The sequence below is a fragment of the Ornithorhynchus anatinus genome, chromosome 19 (assembly GCF_004115215.2).
Source record: "Ornithorhynchus anatinus isolate Pmale09 chromosome 19, mOrnAna1.pri.v4, whole genome shotgun sequence".
Lineage (NCBI taxonomy): Eukaryota > Metazoa > Chordata > Mammalia > Monotremata > Ornithorhynchidae > Ornithorhynchus > Ornithorhynchus anatinus.
Window position 1 is genome coordinate 4211522 of NC_041746.1, and position 25315 is coordinate 4236836.

At 42.8% G+C, this 25315-nt stretch overlaps 1 protein-coding gene across 1 annotated transcript in view; it reads left to right on the forward strand.

Annotated features, from left to right (window-relative positions):
• LOC100082800 (kinesin-like protein KIF26B) overlaps positions 1-25315 on the forward strand; it is a 191812-nt gene that overhangs the window by 32241 nt on the left and 134256 nt on the right. The window contains exon 6 of the mRNA XM_001513391.4: positions 9162-9328. Within this exon, the coding sequence (XP_001513441.3) occupies positions 9162-9328 (167 nt within the window). The remainder of the gene's footprint in view (positions 1-9161; positions 9329-25315) is intronic.

Consider the following 25315-nt stretch of genomic DNA (forward strand, 5'->3'; position numbering starts at 1 on the left):
GAGAGTGGACCATGGTAGGATAACCGTATAGCCACTTTGTGGCCAGTTCAAATTGAGAGACCAAAATACGAGGAGGACGGAGCAACCCTTTTAATAATAATAATGGTATTTGTTAAGCTCTTACTGTGTGTCAGGCACTGAACTAAGTGCTGGGATCGATCCAAGCAAATAGGGTTTGGACAAAGTCGCTGTTCCACATGGGGCTCACAGTTTTAATCCTCATTTTAAAGATGTGGCAGTTGAGGCACAGAGAAACTGAACCATTTGCCCCAGGTCACAGAGCAGACAAGTGGCAGAGCTGGGTTTAGAACTCAAGTCCTTCTGACCCCCACCCCGGGCCCATACACTATCCACTAGACCATGCTGCTTCTGTAATTCCAGAGAAGTTCTCCCTTCTATCCCAGATTCCCCCTCTAAAAGCCAACCCTTAGCATTCGTGAGATGCTCTGAGATAGGACACTGGGAAGAGTGACAGAAGCATGGAAATGGAAGGAACCTCGAGATTACTTAGTTTATCCTTTGCTGCTAGTTGGTGAACGCCTAACTCTCAAGTGCTTAGTGCGGTCCTCCACATATAGTACGTGCTCAATAAATATCATTTATTGATTATCCAGAAAAAAAAAGGAGTGCCTATTCTTTTTTTTAAGATCTCCAGGGCTCAAGATTACAAAACCTCTTGGTAACCCGATCAAGAGTTTAATCTCCTGGAGACTCAAAAATTGCTTCCTTTTGTAATGACTATTGAAACCCGATCAGGCTCCCTATCACTCAAGGGCAAGACACTTGCCAGGTAAAGCTGATACGGGAAGGGAAGGAAACCCTCCTTGGCCTCCAATATAGTCAGCCTGTGGAATTCACTGCTGCAAAGGTCACTGAGTCAAATGCTGTGGATGGATAATTTTATGGCCTCTAATAAAATTTATAGCTCTGGCAAGCTCAGATAATAAGGGTAATCAAACATCAAGCCCTAGGACATGAGAAACCCATCCTGGCCAATGGGAACTATGCTGGCAGGGGGAAAGAATGTTATCTGCTACAGACGAGGATGGCTGCACAGGCCTCTTGACCAACACTGCTGGGGTGGCGGATGCAGGATGCAAGTCTTGCCCTGGGGGGGCAACCTCAAACTGGGAACCCTGCCCATATCATGTGACTTGGTGCCAGCAGCAGGAAGGTACATTAAGGGAAGATGTGAGCCAAATCTTGGGCCAGTGGGAAGAGCATGGACTTAAGAGTCAGAGGATCTGGGTTCTAATTGTGGCTCTGCCACTTATCTGCTGTGTGACCTTGGGCAAGACACTTAACTTCTCTGTGTCAGTTCCATCATCTGCAAAATGTGGATTCAGTACCTCTTCTCCCTCCTACTTAGACATTGAGCCCCATTTAGGACCTGATTACCTTGTATCTATCCTAGTGCTTAATACAGTGCTTGGAACATAGCAAGCACTAAACAAATACCCCTAGTATTAAGTGGGAACATCACCTAATTTGTTCCTTTCCAATGTTCTTTTGCCTTGCCTTTATGTTACTGGAGGAGTTGGTTCAGTAGTTAAGAGGACCAGAGGAAGAGCTTGTGAGGACAGAAGTAGTGAAACTAAGTGCCTAGGTAATCTTCTAAGTGGATCATAAAAGTCTAAACAGAAAGTGAGCATGTACATTCAGATTCCATGATTCATTGTCAAACTTGTATAGCAAGAGCCACAAAAATGTGGGACAAAATTTCCCCTGGTTTGCTTTGACACCCAGGACCAGAACTTGCCAGATTTTGGGGCCCTTGAGGCCTAGAGTGCCTTGTGGTGAGTTGATTAGAGGGTTGGTACACTTATTATTATGTCTAAGGCCAGCACAATTCTGGTCCAACCCATAGACTCAGGTTCTGAATGATCCCAGGCTAAGAAAGACCTGAGGGTACTACTCATAGTACCAGCGTCTTTGGGATGTGGCCTCTGCTGAACCCAGATTACTTCTACACCCAGGGACCCCGAGGGAAAGACCTGGTCAGTCTCTACTCCCTAAAGAGTGGGCGTCTATAGGGTGGTCCCTATGTCCAGTCTCACCTGCGCCCGCCCACAGGTAATCTTAGAAGATGGACCTGCAGGATTAGAAGATATTCTGAAGCTGGTATATGTCCAGCTATATGGTGTATGTCATTCAGTTGTATTGATTGAGCACTTATTGTGTGTAGAGCACTGTAATAAGCTCTTGGGAGAGTACAATATGATAATAAACAGACACATTCCCTGCCCACGATGAACTTACAGTCTAGAGCGGGGAGACAGACATTAATATAAATTAGTAAATTATAGATATGTACATAAGTGCTCTGAAGTTGAGTGAGAGGATGAGTAAAGGGAGCAGGTCAGGGCAACTCAGAGGGGACTGGTAGACGACGCAAGGAGGTTAGTCAGAAAGTCTTCTTGGAGGAGATGTGCCTTCGATAAGGCTTTGATGCAGTGGAGAGTAATTGTCCTATGCCCAGGCCCCTGAGTTTCAACTATTAGAAATGTAACAAGTCCAATACAGTAGCTGATCAGCCCTCCGTTACACTATTCAGAGGAAATGGTGGTCCCTGGGGACAAAAATATATCAAATCAGCTTTTGACTGAATGCTTTAGACAAAGTGGAAGAAAAGTGCAGCTTTACTGTTGAGAATTTCATTGGATTTCTCATCAGGTCCAGAGAGGAAAAATAATATTCAGGATACTGCAAAGTCGGCTAAAATTTTCAAACCAAACATCTCTTGCTTGGGTCAGCTTTTTCCCCCCCATTTCAAACACTGCTGGGGAAGGATTTGTAATGCGTGCACAGAACCCCTCTTTGAAACAAGTCAGTTTATTCCTTGATGTGTCTGGTTTCTGTGCAAAAAGAAGACAGGTAGGATAATGTTGAAATTAATGAAGGGATGAGCAAAGTTGCAAAAATCCTTTGGGTCATGAAACACTAGGAATGGAAGTGAGTCTAACACATGTTAGTTATTAAAAATAGCTGGGTCAGAGCAACGATAATGTATGCAGATCATCACAAAAGTGAAAGATGCCTTTTTTTTTGGTGTCCTTGTGAGATTTCTTTTCTCTTGGTTAAGCGGTTTTCTTAGGTGTGTGCTGTATTCATTCATTCAATAGCATTTATTGAGCACTTACTATGTGCAGAGCACTGTACTAAGCGCTTGGAATGCACAGTTCGGCAACAGATAGAGACAATCCCTGCCCAATGATAGGCTCACAGTTTAAACTGGGAAGACAGCAAAGCAAAATGGAACAAAACAAAAACAAGACATCATCAAGATAAATAGAATCAAGGAGATATACTCCTCATTAACAAAATAAATAGAGTAATAAATAATATATACAAATGAGCACGGTACTGAGGGGAAGGGAGGGGGAGCAGAGGGAAAGGGGGGCTCAGACTGAGAAGGCCTCTGGAGAAGGTGAGCTCTCTGTAGGGCTTTGAAGAGGGGAAGAGAGTTTGGCGCATGTGAGGAGGGAGGGCATTCCAGGACAACAGTAGGACGTGGGCCAGGAGTTGACGGGATAGGCGTGACCGAGGTACCATGAGGAGGTGAGTGGCAGAGGAGCGGAGTGTACGGGGTGGGTAGTAGAAAGAGAGAAGGGAGGTGAGGTAGGAGGGGGCAAGGTGATAGAGAGCTTTGAAGCCAAGAGTGAGGAGTTTTTGTTTCTTATGCAGGTTGATAGGCAACCACTGGAGGTTTTTGAGGAGTGGAGTGACATGCCCAGAGCATTTCTGTAGGAAGATAATCCGGGCAGCGGAATGAAGAATAGACTGGAGTGGACACTAAGCATAGAACATGCAGGCGTCACCACGTATAGAGTGAACTAATATTAAACTACAGCATTCATGTGCATAAATGGAAGATAGGGCCCCATTGAGCTAAATCCAAAAACTAGTTCTACTCAGCATTTCTGTTAAAGACCTGGAAAAGCAAATGGGAAGCCCACCTATCAGATTTTCAGCTGAAACTAGATTTGTTTGCTCCATGTTGTCAGGGGTCATATCTACCAACTCTGTGGAACTGTCCCAAGTACTCAGGACTGTGCTCTGCATACAGTAAGTGGTCAGTAAATATCATTGATTGATTGATACCATCTCTACATAAGTGATTCTCAAATCTACTTCTTTCCTCTGCAGTCTCCTATTTCTTCCTGCCTTCATCAACGTATTTTAAATCAAGATTCAAGGTATAGATTTGAAGCCTGTAGGTGTGTCAAAGTAAAATGAACAGTGGTTTTGCTTTCCCTGTATTCTTAGCAGTGGCAAAGAGAGGTAGCTTTCTGGGTCAACAATGTCATTTAAGCTGAGCCCAGGTGCTGACACACTCTAGTAGCTCATAGAACCATTCTCATCCATGGAGAAGTGAAAGGTTAATGAGTTACAGATTGCAGGTTAGGATGTGGCAGCTACTACAAAAAGAGTCAATCATTTTTGTTGGGACACTCTGGCTAGCAAAGGGACTAATTAAAGGTGGCACTATTTATTTAGACCATTGCAGAAGCATAGCCCTGATCCATTGTCAGGATGTATATACAAATCTCCAAAACTGGACTCTGCTTATATAATAATGGAGCTATATATTCCCATTTCTATATACAAAGAACACAAAGGTATGCCGACAAGTATACTGTCAGGCACACACATATGCCTTTTCTCACTCCTGCCAGTTTTGTTTTACTGCAATATGTAATATAGCACAGCCAGTGAGAATTAACCACTGGTGTATGGAAAGATCTGAAGATAAGTGCAATATGTCCACCCAAACTGAGGAGGAGAAATTTTAAAAAAAAATTTTCAACAGAACTGAATAAAATAACCTCATATTGGAAATCTGGTGGCAAAAAGAAGTTGAATCTTAAGTTTTTTCTGCGAGCTTCTGACTGCATGCTTTTAGGTGATGGCAGTGGGAAATGTAAATGATAATAGTTAAAGCAGCCTTGCTTAAAGACTGTTTCAGAGCACAGGAAACTGTTTAGCTCTAGGGACAACTTGGGGGAAAACATCCTCTTGGGGGAGAAGCCGAGAAAAGCCTAGCAGTGAAGTGACACTTGGATGTAAGTGTTTTCCCAGGAATTCTAAAACTTCAACAAGTAGCATATTTTAGACCAGTGTAAGTGCACATATAAAATTAAAGTGCTAAACAATTTAATAATAATAATAATAATGTTGGTATTTGTTAAGCGCTTACTATGTGCAGAGCACTGTTCTAAGCGCTGGGGGAGATACAGGGTAATCAGGTTGTCCCACGTGAGGCTCACAGTTAATCCCCATTTTACAGATGAGGGAACTGAGGCACAGAGAAGTTAAGTGACTTGCCCACAGTCACACAGCTGACAAGTGGCGGAGTCTGGAATCGAACTCATGACCTCTGACTCCGAAGCCCAGGCTCTTTTCCACTGAGCCACGTTCCCATATCTCAGGTGAGCTAAAGAGGTGTCTCTAGACCCTAGGAGGAATAGCAGCCTGTTGACAGCTCTCAAATTAAATTGTCAGAACTCAGTTTCTATGAAAAAATAAATGGTCCTTTGCTTCCCTGATGAGTTTGGCACTTGATCAGGCTGGTCTGTTGTTGCCATGGTCTGCCAGTAGGCTGCTGGTCTACCACACTGCGCGCTTCATGTTCCAGAGTTGTTCTGATGAGCCCGCAGGAGAGGCGGGAGTTGAAGTAGTCATGGCCCATTTTCTTCAGGGCCTTTGTGCTCCCGATTAAGTTTCCTGGACCTTTTTTCATGTTTCAGAGAAATATGTTTCTGCTTCTTTTTGAGCCTCTCTGGCTCCCCGGGAGACTGAGAGAAAGCAAGTTTGAAGTTTGTGGAGAAGTCTTATAAAAGACTGCTATATGTCCCCCGAGAGGTCAGGTTGAACCTGTCCTTTTGGGGGTTGAAAAAGGAGTATTATTTGTTCTCTATGAGAGAGGGAGTGGGGACCTCGATAAATTAGTTGGGCCTGAATCCTCGAGTCAGCCGGAATAGCCAACACAGGTCCATGAAAAACTAAAGATCAGTCTGACTGAACCAAGAGAAATCCCATAATTATATGCTCTGATGAGATCATTGGTGTGATTTTTGAGCCAAATAGGATCTGTCGCATTTTTAGACTTCAGCTGAGCTTTCAAATCTCCCAGTATTTGATGAAATTGAAAAGATTTGTGCCTTTTATCCAAGGGTGACTGGGCCCTAAAGCCTCTGTCTTCAGAAGTCCATGGAAGTAAATTGGCAGATTCTGCCCTGTTCCTGGGAAACAAAGACCTGGTTATTAAAACTGACTGGCACAGTTGTCGACGCCTTTGGCAGAGGGCTTGGAGATGAGGGCCACAAGAGAATATACCACCAAGCTCAGCCCTGTACTGTGAGGAAGGCGTCTCCATGTAAGTGTGTGCACACACAGACACACAACACACACTTTGAAGCTCCCCTACCAGGGCAAACCCGGCGAGTTAATTTGAAGAGGAAGATTTATTTACTGGATTATGTTGGATAAACCTTCAAAAATTATGGTTAAATAATGCTTTAATGATGCAGTTAAAGGATTTATTTCATTGCTTGTGATAAATACATGGCAAATTTGTTTAGGGATTCTGGAAAATTGTAATATGAAGCAGGTAACTCAGACACAGACCCTGACCCACACAGAATTCTCAGTGTAAAAGGTAGTGAGAGCAATATCATATCCCCATTTAGTAGAAGAGGAAACCGAGATTTAAAGAGGTTTTGACTTGCCTGAAGCCTTACGGTAGTGCAAGGGTGGAGCTGGGAGCCAGATGGGAACCCGGGTCTCCAGACTCACAATTTTGTACTGTTTTCACTAGGACACGAATCTCACTAAATACCAGTAGTCACTCTCATTTCTCCCACCTCTTTCCTCTCACTCGTGCTGTTCCCCCAGCCCAGAATTCCCCCAACCCCAGCCAAATCTGCCTGAATATGGCCCTCCTAAACTCCCCCCTTCTCTCGCCAGCCTTCCCCAATTAATTCCTCACACCCTAAGTGGTATCAACCCTATAGCTGCCTTCAACACTCATCTAATTATTCATACCCTCCCTCAGCATCTGTGAATACTTAGTCAACTGTACATTCAATTATTTATTTTCATTAATTCTATTTGTAAATATTTCTGTTTGTATCTCCCATATAGTATAAGACCCTATTGGGTGTAGAATGTCTCTCTTGTGTCTGATGTAGTGTGCTAAGCACTTAAAAAGAGTGCTTTGCCCTTAAAGGGTGCTCAGTAAATGCCAAAACTAATACTGAGAAATGCCCACTTTATTCTCTAGTCATAATTCAGCAGCCTTCACCTCAGTCAGCAAGAAATATTCTTTTTTGTTTCCCATATGATATAGGAAACCCAGCAGAAATCTTATAAGAAAAAAGGGATGTGTTTGCAATTTCAGTATTCATTTCTGGGGCTAAAAAGAGTTTCAGCTTTTCTCTCATCTACTCTCAAATGACATCAGTCTAATTTCAGATCCCTTTAAGAATGTTCTGAAAGTCCTTGTTCTGAACAATGTCACTGTCACAAGGTTAGGCAGTAAAGCATAGGTCACGCCCATCTCCTCATCATCTGGCCATTTTTACTCCCATTCTTGGCCTTTTTTAGTTTGGCTCAAGGCTTCTTCTCAATCCATTGTGCTCTTTTCTTGGAGCCAGGATGACTGAACTTGAAAAATGAGCAAGAAGAACCCAAGGGCTGAATGGTCACACTATCTTAATCCAGCAAGATGCCTTCCTTATGCAAGGAAAGTTTCAACTCCTGATGAGACTATCCGCTTATTCCACTGAGGCCTTTCCCTGTACCCTTGCTTATCGACTAGCTCTCTCCCTGTTGGGATTTCTTTAGTCCAGTTTTAATGAAGGTGAACGAATGTGTTCGTTGGCAGTATTGATTTTGAGTGCTGAGAATCACAATGTACAAGAAGGAATTTAAGCAGAGACAGATTTCAAATGAATAGGGTCTGAGTTAGGGGCCCTTTTGCTAGTAATGAAAAGGACAAATATTTTCAAGCTAGAAGCTTAGACAGGATTCCTTTTCTGAACTTCTGGTCTTCTTAGTTACAGAGGGGAGTCTGTTTCTAATCTTTTCTTAATTTCATTCATGTTGTCTGAGCAATTAGGGACATAGTCTGATTTTCTTCTGGCTACTTGAGAGCTTCGATTGGGGCTGAAATTTTAATTGGATTGAGTTTCCCCATTGAGCATAGAGTGTTTTTCTTTATCCTGTGGATAAAGATTTCCAAAGTAGTTGGCATGTGTCAGTGCGATCTTTAGTTTTCCATTTAGCATGCCCGACGATGGGGAATGGTATCTTCCAGGAAGCATTCTCCTGTCTGCTTGGAAATGGGGAAGCTTAAATGTATGCAAGGAGAGTTAAGCAGACCACTCCCAGTTACTTCTTTTAAAAACTACTGGCAAAGGGCAATGCACTTATCTTAGTAGGTCATCAGCAAAAAGAAGGCCAATGTTATTGAAACGAGAATACCACCGACAGCCAGGTTGGTTGAAAATAGCTTCAGGCACCCCTAGAACTAATGGAGTACATTTGCTGTGCTTGGCACCATCTCCCTCCCTCTTTGGAGGCTTTGGGGGCTATTTCCAAAGGAAATTGGAGTAGAAAGGCTTAATCTCTTCTTATTGGTTTCCTTACTAAAAGCAGCTTTTCTTATTTCCCGAAGCAGTAACCAGTATTTGGTTAAATACCTCCTGTTCCTCATCACCGGGTTCACCTCTTCTCTTAATCAAATGACACCTTTGGTCCAGTCCCATACTCACCAGCATTTGGGGCTGTTCTGTGCCATAAATAAGCATCTGCTAATGTCAAAGCAGCCCATGCTGGGCAGAAATTGTGTACCGGTAATGATGTACACTTACTTCTCCAAATGGAAGGAGGACCACAGACCTAATTGCAACTTTCAGTGTCAGGGGGTAATTTTATTCCATTACTTTAAATGAGAATGAAGTGAGTCCTCAGCTAAAGTGCTGTTAAATGGCAGTCTAGATGCCATAGGCTCATTCCCATAACTGAACACATGTGGGGATTGTAAATTCAGCTTCTCCCTCCCACTCCCACCTCCACTTTCCTTCCCACCCAAAGATATGGCGGTCAGGAGGGGAAGACAGTGCGCTGAGGTTAATGAGCCTTGCCTCTCTTTCTGTTAGATCTCCCAGCTGATGAGTGAGACTGGCCGAGAGGGACTCTCTGAAGCAGCACTGAACCGCTACAATGCAGACAAACCCTCCTTATATAGCTTCCCTGGCCCCACGAGCGCCTACGTTACCAGCGAAGCGTCCACTGGCACCTCAGTAGCTGCCTCTTTCTTCGCCAGGTAAGAACTGCTTCTTAACTTTATTTCTCAACGGCAGGCAGTTGGGATTAGAGTGCCGGAATTCAGGCTCCAGGATTATAGGATTTAGGTGGATACTCCATCTCCCTATGTGATCTTAGAGATTGTTGTTCATTGAGGGACTTATTAATGACTTGTGTTTCCAGGTGGATCCTTCATTGCAATTATTTTCCCATTTTCCAGGCACAATGGATGGTAAAATGAGGTGAGATGCTGCACTGTCCTTGTTCAGAAGTTTAATTCTCATATGCATCTGCCCCCCCAGACTGTAAACTAGTTATGGGCAGGAAATGTGTATGCTAATTCTTTTTTACTATACTCTCCTAAGTTTCTAGTACAGTGCTCTGAACATAAGTGCTCAATAAATACCTTTGATTGATTGTTATATCACCTAACTCATTTCTGAACACTTTTGAACACTTTAGAAAAGAACACTGTTTTTTCCTAAGTTCCTGACCTTCACTTTTAAGAATTTAACACCTTTTCCCCCTTTAGATTTATTAAAATCTAGGAGCAACTTCTTGAATTTCCATGTTATAAAAATAATTACTGTGTAGCATTGTCACTCTGGCACATGGCAGTCCCTAAGAGCAAAAGCAGTTGTATTTTAGGTTCCCTAAATGCAGAACAAAGTATTTGCCCCTTACAGTTCTTTGAATTTTTCTCATGTTCACTCATGTTGCTAACTGAGCCAGAATCATAGGTGAGGAGGGGCAGGGGGAGAGGGAGAGAGAGAGAGCGAGCACATGCACATACGCAGAGGGTAAATGAAGAGAGTCAAAGATAGAGAGAATGTACATATGATGAATGTCTGACTATATAATTTAGCTCACTGAGCAGGAAAGACAGATCCACTAGAAAGCAAATTAAAGTATTCCCCTTGCTGCTACATGTTGAGATCAGGAATGGGAAAGATTATAGGTTAAAGTCACAAAGCATGGAAGATTGTGGCAAGGAGATAAAATGAGAAGAGATGGAAAACATTTGGGACCATTAATTCTGGAAAGCCATAACTAATGTTGTTCATTCATTCAGTTGTATTTACTGAGTGCTTACGGTGTGCAGAGCACTGTACTAAGTGCATGAGAGAGTACAATATAACAATAAAATGTGCCACAGCAAGACCTTGTGGGACTTCACGAGTAACCGATAGTAGGTTACCCAGTGGCCAAGAAGGAACACCTGAAATAAAAAAGAAAAAGAAAAGGAAAAAGAGTTATTGGACCCTGATTGGTAACTCTGAAGTGTAGACATCTGTTTGTGTTTCCTGGGACTCAGAGTGGCAGTAAATTTCTAAATGTCAAACAGTGGTGTAAACAAGAGAAAGTTTTGCATTAATCAGGACAATGAAAAATAAGGAAAGACAATAGAGGGATCCTGACAGTTATCACTAAGGATCACCCAGTGGGGGAAGGATAAAAAGTAAAAATTCTGACCCTCCCAGAAAAGGATGTGATGGGTCCCAGGAAGGAGCCGTGGGTTTCTGTCCTGGAATATTTTCCGTGATGAGTAGACTGTCGTCACAAATGATGATAGGAAACTCACCTACTCAACGTGAATTGAAAAGACTCATATGATGTTTAATTATATGGAAAGGGTCTTTAGGGCTGATTGCATGTAGTCTTGCTCTTACTCTTTCTTGTTTAAGTGCTGCTAGTATGCTTTCAGGGCTGAAAATCTAACAGAAAAAGGACAAATGGCTTCATTATCTGTCAAAAGAATTGAGGTTACTGTTGCACCTTTTTTCAGTCTTTTTGATGACTGTTAATATGCCAGTCCTTACACCTTATTATGATAAGGATAATGACCAACCCAAAGTAAACCCAGTCACTTCCCCCATTACACAGAAATTCAGATGTCGTATGAGAAATGTCCTTCAGGGATCCCAAACCATGGCAAAGAAATTAAACCAAGTTGAGGTTTGTGTTGGATGAACAGTCAGCAGAGTAGAGTTTGAATGTGGCCTTAATCCTTAGCTAATCAAAGCCTGCCACCGTGGAAATGATGGTATCCTCCAGGTTTTGGGAGGGGTAAGACTTAGTTCAGCTACTGATGTTAGAGGTAGAACATTCAGTGGTAGGGCTCAAAATCACCTTTAACTGCAAAGAGTAGCATATCATCTCCTATTGGCAAGCTTTGGAACATAGTCGATTTCTGAGCCTCAGGTCCTGCTTCTTGGCCCTTGGTTTCTCTCCACTGATTTTTCTCTTAGCTGGCCCACGGTGGACTTGGAGAACAATTGATTAGTATTTACCCACCAAAATCCTTCAGTTACTTGAAGGAACTTGTCATCTCTTAGCTCTATCTTGTCCAATCTAGATTCCATTTACTCTGGCCTATCCTCCTTGGACCTGTTTACATGAACAGAAAATAGTCAACTGAATTACTGAAGGAAAATGATGTGGACTAAAACACTGTAAAGATATTGTTTAGGAACCAGCTATTTAAAAATGTGTTAATAACTTTTTATATACGTTATAACCTTGTCTTTCATATTCTAAGATAACACTATTAACAGGGTTTTATACTAGCAGAATTTTCATTTATTTGCATATTCACATATTTGGAAAGTCACTGATTTATTCAGCTATTAATGAGAAATCTGCCATCAGGACTCTCCTCAGTCCAGCCTTCCCTTACTCCCTGCCTTTTCCCCTTCACCCCATCATATGATGATAATACTGGCAGTATGCATTAAGTGCTTACTGTGTGCCAAGAACAGTGCGAGGCCCTTAGGAAGATACAAGATAATGTGATACAGTCCCTGTCCCAGCCATCAGAAGAGGGAGATTGAACCAGGTATTTTATCCCCATGTTAGAGATGAGAAAACTGAGTCACTGAGAAGTTATGACTTGCCCATGGTCTCACAAAGCAGGCACTAGAATCTGTGCCTCCAGGCTTCCAGTACCTCACTCTTTCCAGGAGGCCACGGCGATGCCTTATGCCAGTGAGGTTGATTGGGCTTATTAGTTGATTGTTCAAATCAAAAGGAATTGCACTACAATGAGGAAAATATAACGCCTGACACATAGTAAGTGCTTAGATACCTTAATTATTAGTATGAGACCTCAGGAAACTCTTCCACAGAATGCAGTTCATAAGTGGAGTTAGTAAACTCTTTTCATTTAAGATTTGTTTTTCCAGCACTGAGCAGATCAGACGCTGGCCTCAAGACTAAATTTTCCAATCGGTTCTCCCCAAGTTCCAGTAAACAAAGTATCTCTTAGTCTCATATCACCTGAATAATTTTCTTACAAACATACAGAAACCCTTCCTTATGAATTCAGTACTCATAACTTTTCCTTCCACACTCAAAGAGTATATTGAAGTGTCCAGGCTTCCCGTCAGGAGCTAAGACTGATGGACAAAAACTGCTTACTATTTGATACATGGGAACCCCGGCTAGCAGTTGCATTATTGTGTCCATTTCTAGTTAACTTTGGGGTTGCCCAAGACTTCCTGTTTCCTGTTTAAGAGTCATTGCTCCAGGTTTCCATAGAGTATCAGCTATATGTCATGTATAATTCATTTGACATATTCTATATACAACTTAAGGAATGTGAGGGATGACTAGACTCTTTACTAATTGGAGCCAGGGGCAAGAGAAAACTGCAAACAGGATCAGAATTTTTGGTTATTCCCCCCACCCCTTCTCTGCCCCCTTTCCTCCACATAAGTTTCTGAAGTTCTCCAGAGGTAAGGAACTGGGGAGAGGAAAGGGGAACCTAAAAGGCCACCTAAAAGTGGCAGATCTACTGGGAAAGAAATTGGATGAAGAGAACTAGACCTCTCTTGACATGGAGATTAACAAGCAGAGTAAATTCAAAACTGTCATGGGTTGGGAGAAATTTAGCCCCTCACTTCTCCCTTCTATTTGTGTCCTACCAGAGGTATCATTTGGTTCTGCTGACAGTGAGCTGCTGATTGCCGATCCTCAAATATTGCACCTAAATTCCCACCTAATAAGTTTTCCTTCCTGAGAGTCAGTTATCCTTTAATAAGGGAGTTTTCCTGAAAAGCCCTGTCTTGCAGAAAACTCACATTCTGGTGCTGTAAGCTCTTCCCTCTAGACTCTAAACTCAATGTGGGCAGGGATCACAATTGGTTAAATTGTACTCTCCCAAGCACTTGATACAGTGCTGTGCATACAGCGCTCAATTACTGTGATTGTTTGATAGTATTCATATGTGACCGGCCTTTTAACACATTCAAACAAGTGTTTCTTCTGACACCATATTTCAGTGTGGCTGGTTAGACACACCTTCAATGTGAGTGCGTTCTTTAATCCCCAGGAGTGTCTCTGCAGTAATCTCGGCAGAGTGAGAAGGTTGGAATCCACAATGAAAGAGAATGTCTGAAATGTCTGAAAGAGAAGTGTCTGCAGCCTATCGAAGGAGTTTATATAGGGAGAAGAGAAAGGAGAGAGAGGGGATGTAACTATTTGATAAAGCGATTGATTCATTATTGCAGAACTATATCATTGTTCTGGTTTTGCTGTTGTTAATATTTTGAGCCACTGTAATATCATCTGCAGATTTCATTAGTCTGTTGTTATTCCTTCTTTCTGTCTGTCACAAAGGTGTTGAACTGAATATACACCTAGAGGCTACTATGCCTTGCTGTTCGACACTGAATCATCATCATTAGTGGTATTTATTGAGCAACCTACTATGTGCAGAGCACTGCATTAAGCTCTTTGGAGAGTACAATATAGCAGTTGGTAGGCTCCCTGTTGACTTGGAATGTTATGCTTAGTTTGTGGCCTTTCTAGTTTCCGTGTCTTGTAAACCATAGATATCGAATTTATTTTGCAAGTAAAATTTCATGAGGTAGTTTCCCAGTTTGGATTAATGGGCAAGTACATTTAATTTATTGTTTTCTCTTAATTCTCTTCCCTTATCATTCTGTAAATAAACTACCTGACTCTTCTGCTTTCATTGGTTTCACACAAGCTCACCAGGTTATTTGCCTTCAGTAGTCCTTTAGTCACTGGCCAATTCCCTCTTAATTTTTCTTCTATTATTTTACTAAGCACATGGGGCAGATTTAACAAAATTTATCCTAGTCAGTAGAACAATAATACTGTTTTACATGGACCCCATTGCCTTTTCTCCTAGGAGTAGATGGAGTACACTTTCAGGAGAGAGACTTAAAGAAATGAATTTAGCATCTCATTCAGATTAGAGAAGTCATTATAGCTTCCAGTCTCATTTATTAGGAGATCCGTTTACTTTGCTTGCTATTTTTCTCCAATGATAAAAACTCTTAAAGTTTTTTTAAATTATCTTCAGTTGTGACAGTCTATTCTGTTTTGAAATGTTCTTATCCCTTTTCGGCATACTTACATTGTCATCCTCACTCTCTTTTTTAAAAAGATGCCTTCTGTTTTTTCTACTTTCTCCAAGAAACTCAGTGCATTTTCCAGGCAGTAATCTTCGGAATATCTGTGGGAGGCAGATAGACAATCATGACCATCACAGGCTTGACAAAATGTCACTTGTGGGCCAGGGGTAGAGCCAGGGCTAAAATGAGCTCTTCTGATCGATCAGTCAATCAGCGGTATTTATTGAATGCTTACTGTGGGCAGAGCACTGCAGCGTGGCACAGTGGAAAGAGCCCGGGCTTGGGAGTCAGAGTTCATGGGTTCGAATCCCAGCTCTGCCGCTTGCCAGCTGTGTGACTTTGGGCAAGTCACTTAACTTCTCTGTGCCTCAGTTACTTCATCTGTAAAATGGGGATTAAAACTGTGAGGCCCACGTGGGACAACCTGATCTCCTTGTATCCACCAGCACTTAGAACAGTGCTTTGCACATAGTAAGGCTTAACAAATACCACCATTTTTAAATGCTTGGGAAAGTATAGTGCAACACTCTTGGTAGACATGTTCCCTGCCCACATCAAGCTTTCAGTCTAGGCGGGGAGACAGACATTAATGCAATTGAATAATTTATAGATATGTACATTAGGGCTGTGGGATAAGTTGAGCACATTGTTTTCCATGGAAACTTCTAAACACAGCAGGCTCCTCCTCCATCTGTCCCAGTGTGGCTAGGTGTAAAGCTGTCCTTGCTACAGCATTGCCCGTCATCTAAGTTTCCTATACCAAGCAGTGACAGCTACTCCTCCTGTGACCTCTCGTTGCCCAGCACCAATAGTGATGTAGTTTAATTGTTTTGTCCTGCCCATCTGCTCTTGCCCTATACTCAACACACCTTGGGTCTGGGATTGCCAGTTAGTTAAAATAGAAAAATCTGTCTCCCTTCTCTCTCTCCTTTCATCTGACAATCTCTAATCAATCAGTCTATCAATTGTATTTATTTTAATGGTATTTTCTAAGCACTTATTATGTGCCTGGCATTGTTCTAAGCATTGGGGTAGATACAGAGTAATCATGTTTGGCACAGTCCATGTCCCATATAATAATGTTGGTATTTGTTAAGCGCTTACTATGTGCCAAGCACTGTTCTAAGCGCTGGGGTAGATACAGGGTAATCAGGTTGTCCCACGTGAGGATCACAGTTAATCCCCATTTTACAGATGAGGTAACTGAGGCACAGAGAAGTTAAGTGACTTGCCCACAGTCACACAGCTGACAAGTGGCAGAGGCGGGATTCAAACTCATGACCTCTGACTCCCAAGCCCGTGCTCTTTCCACTGAGCCACGCTGCTTCTCATATGGGTTCTTAGTCTTAATCGCTATTTTACAGATGTGGGAACTGAGGCTCAGAGAAGTAAAATGACTTGCCCAAGGCCTCACAGCAGACAAGTGGCAGAGCCAGGATTAGGACCCAGGTCCTTCTGTCTCCCAGGCCCATGCTCTGTCTAACTAGACTATGCTGCTTCTGTAAAAATGACTATATAGTTGCAATGGATAACAAATGCTGAATCAGTCAGCGCTTACTGTGTGCAGAGCACTGAGCTAAGCACTTGGAAGAGTTGAATAGAATAAAGTGGGTAGACATGATCCCTAATCACAAGGAGCTTGAAGAAATAGTTGAAAGTGCTTGCTGTATCTAAAGCATCCTTCCCTGCTGTTAAAGGAAGCAGGAGATGGAAGGCAGAATGAGGAAAAAGCAGCAGCGATTCCAACTTGAATATATATGACCCATCCAAAAATTTGGACCCTTTTAAAGGGATTAGATATTCTTGGAAATGTCCAGTGCCCAACATCAGCACCCTCCGAGCTCATTCTATTTGGAGGTTTAGGTAAACAAATGTGTAAAGCTTTGATATCTGGGCTGGAACAGAAAAGCTATTCATTTCTTGGAACAAACGGTATCTCACTGGTGATCCACTTTCGTAAAAGCCACCAGTGTTTTCCTTCCCTGCTTCCACTTCATGCTGTAAGGAAATGTATAAAACGGGGCATTCTGGTACTGAACACATCTATGGACCGATGGCCAGCTGAAGTGCTGGCAGTGGGTGCAACACATCTGGGACTAATTTCCTCAACGTTTTCCAGGTCAAAACCATTCAGGGTCCCCCTAGTTCGGGAGACTCAGTACCTAGCAATTTCAGTGAACCTAAAGTCCCATTCCCTGGCAGTCTAACCCACATTCAAAGATTTGATTTCTAGGGCTTTCTGGGCCTTTTGGAAGCACTGAAGGAGAGGAGGGAAGGGTGGAGAGGAACCCACCTTTCACAGGGCTTTTTTTCCTCACACTATTTGCCTCAACCCATTTCTCTCCTCTTTGTGAGCCAGTGAAGTTTGTGTTAACAAGTCTTCTTTGTGTCAGAATTTAGGATGAATGTAAAGATGGAGAATTTGAAAATGAGAACTGTGAGTTCAAGCCCCTTCCGCTCAGTACCATTCTGTTGGTGGAAATTCCCCCCCCCCCCCCCCCCCCCGATTTTCGTATCAGACAGCTTGTTACGATGCAGAGTCCTGGGCCATTTGCCATCAGGATCTGACATGATTAGGGGGTGTCAGCGGGGAACACAGGGAAGGACCCTGTTTGATGTGGGGAGTGTTCTTGTCGTGGGCGAGGTCACATGGGAGGGTCCCTGGCCAACTCAATATTAGCGACCAGTCCCGTCAACTCTCCATAGCACTCATGCACGTGTTTGCCCATTTCTTGTGTTTTTTTATGGTTTAATTCATCTCTCACTATTTCACCTACTGAATATTTGATCATCTGTGTTTCCCCCATTAGATTTTCATCCCCTTAAGACAGGCATTGTACCTCTAGGCTGTAAACTCACTGTAGACAGAAAATGTGTCTACCAACTCTATATTGAGAAGTAGCATGGCTTAGTAGATGGAGCGCGGACCTGAGAGTCAGAAGGACCTGGGTTCTACTCCTGGCTCTGCTACCTGTCTACTGTGTGACCTTAGGCAAATTGATTAACTTCTCTGGGCCTCAGTTACCTCATCTGTAAAATGGGGATTAAGAGTGTGGGCCCCACTGAGCTGAAGCTTATCACATTTCACTTCATAGGGACTGTGCTTAATCTGAGTAGCTTGTTTCTAACCCAGCGCTTAGAACAGCCCTTGGCATATTGAAAGCACTTAACAAGTATCATAATTATGATTATCATTGTACTCTCCTAAGCGTTTAGTGCAGTGCTCTGCACACAGTAAGTGCTCAGTAAATTCCACCAATGATATAATTGTGTCCTTTACTTGTGGGTTCTCCATGTGTCTACTATATTGCTGGGCCACAGAAGGCACCTAGGGCACGGGCTTGGGAGTCAGAGGTTATGGGTTCTAATCCCAATTCTGCCACTTATCAGATGTGTGACTTTGGTCAAGTCACTTAACTTCTCTGAGCCTCAGTTACCTCATGTAGAAAATGGGGATTAAGACTGTGAGCCCCACGTGGGACAACCTAATTACCTTGTATCTACCCAGCACTTAGAACAGTATGTGGCACATAGTAAGGGCTTAACAAATATCAAAATTATTATTAATAAATGCTGTTGGCAGTGATCTCACACCCTTGGCTTTCAACTTTTCTCTTTTCAGAGACAACCAGAATTGCCTAATAACTGCTAGAGTCCGTGTCTTTTAATGGGGTCAGATGCTTTTCAAGAAAGATTGGTGACTCCATTCAGATTTGGCCCATGACAGACACCTAAAAGAAAGTCCATATTTTTCCTTTTCTTTTGTTTTTTGTTACACTTTAATGCACCCTTTGGGCGGCGGGGGGAGTTGGAGGGCATAAAAAGATGAGGGACGATTTGATTTTCTTAGAACTCCTAACACAATCCAAGGAATTTTGATCTCCTGTATAAGACAGGGCAGACAGGCATAAATTGAGTGGTCCTCAGGTTTCCTTCCCACTGAAGGGCTGAAGGCTTTGGTAAGAATTGAACATGCATTTCCAGATGGTTCTGACTGCCAACTTAGTGACTAAATCATCCTTCTCCCTTCAGGGCACTTCTCTGAGACAGCATCATAACCAAACATGAAAAGAAGCTTCTTTGAGAAATGTCAAGTTCCATTAAAACCCAGATGTCTTGTTACCGGCCCATTACAGGGATTTGTAAAAAATGGTAATAATGAAGACTCAAAGAATTAAGCCAGAGAAGTTAAAACATCCAGAAAAATAGTCGTTTTGCAGGACTAGCACAAAAGCAGTGGAAATTTCTAACTTTTCTGCCTCGCCTGAAAACCTGCCCTTTATAGAAAAAGATCTCTTCACTTTATGATTTATTATTTTAATTCTAGGGCTGTCTTAGTGAAGTATGTAAAGCATTTGGGGATAAAATCACGTGGAAGACATTACAGAAACTAAAGATGTATTATGTTGGATGGTGGCTTAGGAGGACACTGATGGAGCATGCTGTTGGAGACACAAATCTGTCCTCCGCACAGGCTGCCTACTGAATTAGAAATTGGCAGATTTTCCCGTGATTATCAAAGGGGAAGGAATGAAAGGACTGGGAGAGAGCTGGCCTATTGATTAGGGCTGAAATGTGATTTCTGGGAAAGTTTGGTTCCAGTCTATTCCTGCTTTCCCGGCCTGTGACCTTGGGCTTGTCCCTGATCTTTAGAATGACCACTTCATGGCAACAAAATGGCAAGAATCCATTTTTCTCTTTCATTCAGGGTACTGAGTGGGATTAATGAGTTTTTCCAGAGTTATAGTCAGATACACCAATAATTATGTGCTAAGTGCTGGGGTACAAATAAGTTTATAAGGACAGATTCATTCATTCAGTAGTATTTATTGAGCACTTACTATGTGCGGAGCACTGTACTAAGCGCTTGGAATGTACAATTCGGCCACAGATAGAGACATTCCCTGCCCAATGACGCACTTACAGTCTAATTGGGGGATACAGACGGACAAAAACAAGACAACATAATCACGATAAATAGAATCAAGGGGATGTACACCTCATTAACAAAATAAATAGGGTAATAAAAATATATACACACACAGATCACAGTCCCTGTTGCACATGAGGCTCACAGTCTATCTTATCCCCATTTTATGGATGAGGAAAATGAGGCCCAGAGAGGTGAACTGATTGCTAAAGGTCGAAAACAAAGGCGGTGCCAGAGCCGGGACTTGAACCTGCTTCTTTTGATTCTCTCCCAGTCCCTTGCTCTTTCCACTGGGCCATGCTGCCTTCCGGAGCCTCTCTCTGTTACCTATGAAGTTTCTTCAGTCCCCCTTTCCTAGAGTCACCTGGACAAGATGCCCATCTCACCTTATTCGGCTCCCAGAGAAATTCATTGACTCTGATTCTTGTTTCCCAGAAGCTTTAACAAGAGGCTACTATGCAAATCAAGCTGTGTGACTGTGGGCAAGTCACTTCACTTCTCTATGCCTCAGTTCCCTCATCTGTCAAATGAGGATTAACTGTGAGCCTCACGTGGAACAGCCTGATGACCCTGTATCTCCCCCAGCGCTTAGAACAGTGCTCTGCACATAGTAAGCGCTTAACAAATACCAACATTATTATTATTATCATTAATCAAGGGGTGTGCTCCAAGCCAAGGAAAACCTGCAAGTTGGTTAGGCATCGGTTTGGCCACTAGGTGGCAGCAAAAAAGCCCTGGCAAAAACCCCCTTGGTACATTAATCCCTGGGAAACCCATTCATTGGCCTTATACCCATGGTATTAAAAATACCAAAAAAATCTGATGCTTTTCGATGTCCCATTGTAATTTAGTATCTTTCCTTTCTTACCTGGCTAGTTTATTTCCTCAGTAAACAGAAATTCAGTGGACGTGACTACTGGCCTGGCTATTTTCCACCAGGATCCCCAGGAACCAAAATCCAAACAGCTTGCAAGTTGTCATTTTAATCTAAGCAAGAGAAAGGAAAGGAGTTGGTTGTGGCAAAAATAAGTAAATTCCATCAGGGCTTTGTGGTAGAAAAGTGTCTAATCGCGGCTTATCAGTCAGTTGCATTTACTGAGTACTTATTCATTCATTCAGTCATATTTATTGAATGCTTACTATGTGCAAAGCACTGTACTAAGCGCTTGAGAGAGTAACAACAAACAGACACTTCCTGCCCACAACGACTTCACAGTCTAGAGGGGGAGAAAGACATTAATACAAAATATAAAGAAAGTATGGATGTGTACATAAGTCCTGCTGGGCTGAGGGAGTGGTGAATAAAGGGAGCAAATTCAGGTGATGCAGAAATGGGAAAAGAGGAAAGGAGGACTTAGGGAAGGCCTCTTGGAGGCAATGTGCCTTCACTGAGGCTTTGAAGGTGAGGAGAGTAATTGTCTATCGTATATAAAGAGGGAGAACGTTCCAGACCAGAGGCAGGACATGGGTGAGAGGTTGATGGGAAGATAAACAAGATGGAGGAACAAACTGGCCAAGCAAGCCAGCTTGCATGAAGGAAGAACAAACACAGACTATCATTCAACATTTCCAACATTGTTGAAAATCAACAATCATTCAACATTTAGGATCTTTAAAAAAATAAATATAGTTTTTTCTACTAAAGTAATTGTCATATGATTCCTCTTGATGTATAGTCTTCATCATAGAGCAGCAGGACTCTCACCTGGGGAGGATGGACATTTCTAAGACTATAGGCGGCAGACTTATGCTGCCTGTCTGTCCCAGGCTTTTAAAGTCACTTTACAGAATTGTATTTTGGGTGAAATGCAGAAGACCCAGTGGGGTTTAATGGATAGAGGCTGGGCCTGGGATACTAGGGACCTGGAGTGTCCTTAATCCTGGCTCAACCACTTGCCTGCTGTGTGACCTTGGATAAGTTACTTCACTTCTCTGTGTCTATTTCACATCTGTAAAATGTGGATGAAATATCTGTTTTCCCTTCCTCTTAGTAGGCCTCATGGCAGAACAAAGACTTTGGCCTGTTGACCTGATGTGTCTACCTTCAATGCAATGTTTGGCACATAATAAGCACTTAATATCAAAAGAAACATCAGATTTCTAACTGCTTATTCAGATAGAGGTATCACCCAGCACCCTATGTTCTCACACCCCCATCGTACATTTGCACATATAAACCATATTAGTAGTAATAGTAGTATAACTGTGGTATTTGTTAAGCACTTACTCTGTGTTAGACACTGTACTAAGCTTTGGGGTGAATACAAGCAAGTCAGGTAGGACAGAATCCCTGTCTCGTACGGGACTCACAGTCCTAATCCCCTTTTTACAGATGAAGTAACTAAGGCATAGAGAAGTAAAGTGACTTGCCTGATGTCACAAAGCATACAAGTGACAGAGTAGGATTGGAACCCAGGACTAATATATAATAGTATATATTATGCACTTACTGTATGCGGGGCACTGTACTAAGCACTGGGAGAGAATATACGTGTGGGAATTAGACACGAGCCCTGTCCCACAGGGAGAACACCCAATCTAAACACTCATTTCTTTATCCATTTTTCTTTTCTCTTCTGTTTGCAAATAGTTTGGGGTTTGCTTCCCCTGCTGGACTTTAGGCTTCTTGAGGACAAAGTCTGTGTCTTCTAACTCTGTTATATTTTCCTAAGCACTTAATACAGCATTCTGCATTGTGAGCACTATTACTTGATAACTCTCGAACCTTCGCACTGACCATAATATTGGGCATCCATGTGAAAGGTGCCATCTTAGGGCACCCTGCTTAGAACCCATTGCCAGCAGATGGCATCACCCCACAGATGACTGAGAGCTCTCTTCCCGATGTCCAGTCAGTTGAGGGCAGAGTTTTCACAGTCAAAACCAAGTGGGGAACTGAGTCAGTTTGGATAACTCAGATCCAAAGAGCCAGTTTGACCTGAATTACCCATAGGCCCTTGCAATGCTACACGTGGCGTTGGCAGAGACAAAATGTATCATGATCTCTGGCCCTTTCACCCTCATAGAGATGTTTCCGACAGACTTCCCAAGTGCCTTTTCAGAGGCTCCTTTGCATCTAAGACCCAGAACTCATTCAGAGGAATCACGGGGCAAACTAGGTGCCACAGGACTTTTGTGTTCCTGGCAGGCTGGAGGCAGGGTAGTACCTGCTTCTTCGTGGCATCTTAAGTTGTCCCACTACAAGGTCTTGCAGCTGCTTTTCCTTTCAGTTAACCTTTCTGATTGTTCACAAAAAGGATGATTCGTCCCTAATTGAATCCCAGGATTAAGATCTCCATTTAATATACCAGAGCCTTTCAATTTCACTGTGCAGACCTTTTCTTTCTAATACAATTCACTAGGAAAGAGAATAGGGTTTTCTGATACCTTGGTTTTCTTAAGTGTGCCGAATGCTAATGTTGGGAGTTTCTGTGAGCAAACGAATACTATCACTCTCCAGCACCGCTTCCATAAGGATATCGTGGCACCACCAGATATCATGATACCATCAGGTCAGCAAATCAGGTAGCTGGATGGTTCCAAGAACAGGTCAAAGTCACATTGGCCCTGGGACGACGGACTGTTCTGGGCTCCCGAGGGCCAAATTTGAGACCTTTGGCAGAACCTGGTGAGGGACCGTATCTACAACTATTTGAATCTATCTCAGTCCTCAGCACAGTACTTGGCACAGAGCGAGTGCTAAGCGATTCCCACCAACTCTCAAATCAAGGCATTTGCAGTGTCTCTTTTCACCCTCAGTTGCCAGCAGGAGCCCAGACCACTGCCTCAGAGAGGTACTACAGGCATTGTTTCATTGACCCCTGCAACTTCCCCTTGAGAAAGTTTCCAAGAATTATCGGCCATTAAACAGAAAGGATGTGAATATCAAATGTCACAGATTCATCTTTAGAGTTTCTAAATTTCTGTAAAGGCTTTATCCCCAGCCTCATCCAGATTGATAGCAGTTTAGGGGGAGAGAAAGCTTCAACAGCCTGATTATAGCTTGGGAGAAATATGGCCAATATCCTTTGTCCGTGGATGGCGACAATATACATAGCAAATCCTCCTTGAGAATTCACTCCACCAAAACCAGGAACCTGCTGTTTTGGGATGCTGGAAAAAGAAAGACAATTCCCTTCTCCAGATCCTCTTTCTCTCTCGCCCCCCCCCCCCCCCCAACTCCCACCAACTCACCCAACCTGGACCTGGGTGAAGAAGATGGTTGGATGTATTTGAGAATCCCAGTGCACCTGTTAATTAAGGTGCCAAGCATTTAATCTTAGAGCTGACTGTGCAAGCAGGGAATATAAAAATGGATGGCATTAATCTTTAGACTTCTCATACAGCGTGGCAGGCGACCACAACCCAGACAACCTGAGGTTGATTTACTGGTTTGCATGTATTTTATTTCCCTTTAAGCTCGGCACACGTAGAGCGCTGATTTATGATGTCTGTATCCCACCCGGTTGGGGGGAAGGGGAGCAGGGTTGCTGTTGTACCTACAGTAAATTTAAGCATCACGTGGCTTTCCTTAAAGAAAAAAAGAACAGGCAATCTCCCACCCCCCTGCCACCAGAACACTTTTGGCTTAGAAGCTCATAAATCTAAAGAAACAAGACTGTTTCCTACCTTCTTGGAATTTCAGTATCAAAATCCTTTAATTCTGATTGCTGCCTGTTCTCAGAGAGGTACAGAAGTTGGGAATTGATGTAGGACCGCCTCTCATAGCTTAGTAGAAGCAGCACATTTTCCCTATTCTGCTAACTTCCACTAGCAATACTGTTCCAACAGTGAGAGTTTGCTTAACTAAAGGTTTGGTCTCATTCCCTTCCTCAGCCCCCATCCATTTCTCTCTTCTCAGCTCACTCTTCTCAACTCACTGGCTAGGTGTGCTTGTCTTTTTCCTTCGTCTCAATCTCCCCTCTATCCCACCCAGCTGTAAACATCTGAAAATATGGTTGCCACAGGTTAAAGTGCTGTTGATTATCTCAGTTTCTCAGCTCTATTTGAATGTTCGAGCAACAAGACAGCCTAAAATTCAACAGGAAGTAATACCTTTCGGCACTGGCTCGACAGGTCACTCAGCTAATTCTGATAGGGTTAAATCCAAGGACGTAGCCACGGCACGTGATCAGATGAAGATCATGTTGAGTGGGCCCAAATTTTAAAGCAGCTCGTGTCATTTCAAGGTATTTTAAGTTTTGTAGCTTATTTCCATCTGTTCCCACCACAATTTTCTCTGCACAGTTTTAGAAATGGGTACATAAAATGATGCAAAGCATTGGATCATGAAATTGGCCTGCTGAGGCAAATGATCAGCGGGTTTACAGGATGCCAGGATTAGGAATCATTTTCAGGCCTGTTGCTCCTTTGAGCAAACCCAGGTTAGACATGGGGCCTGTACCAGACTCCATAGTTATGGGGCACCATTCACAGTTCCCAAGGTCTTGGAGAACTCTCGAGGGCATGGAGAGCCCAGGGTAATAATCTCCAGAGTAGCAAGGCTTCCAGTATTAGAGCACTTAGTGTGTGCAGAGCACTGCACTAAGTGCTTGGGAGAGGAACTGGGTTCTAATCCTAACTCTACCACTTGCCTGCTGTGTGTGACCTTGGGCAAGTCACTTAACTTTTCTATGCCTCAGTTTCCTCATCTGCAAAATGGGAAATTCAATAGTTATTCTCCCTCCTACTTAGA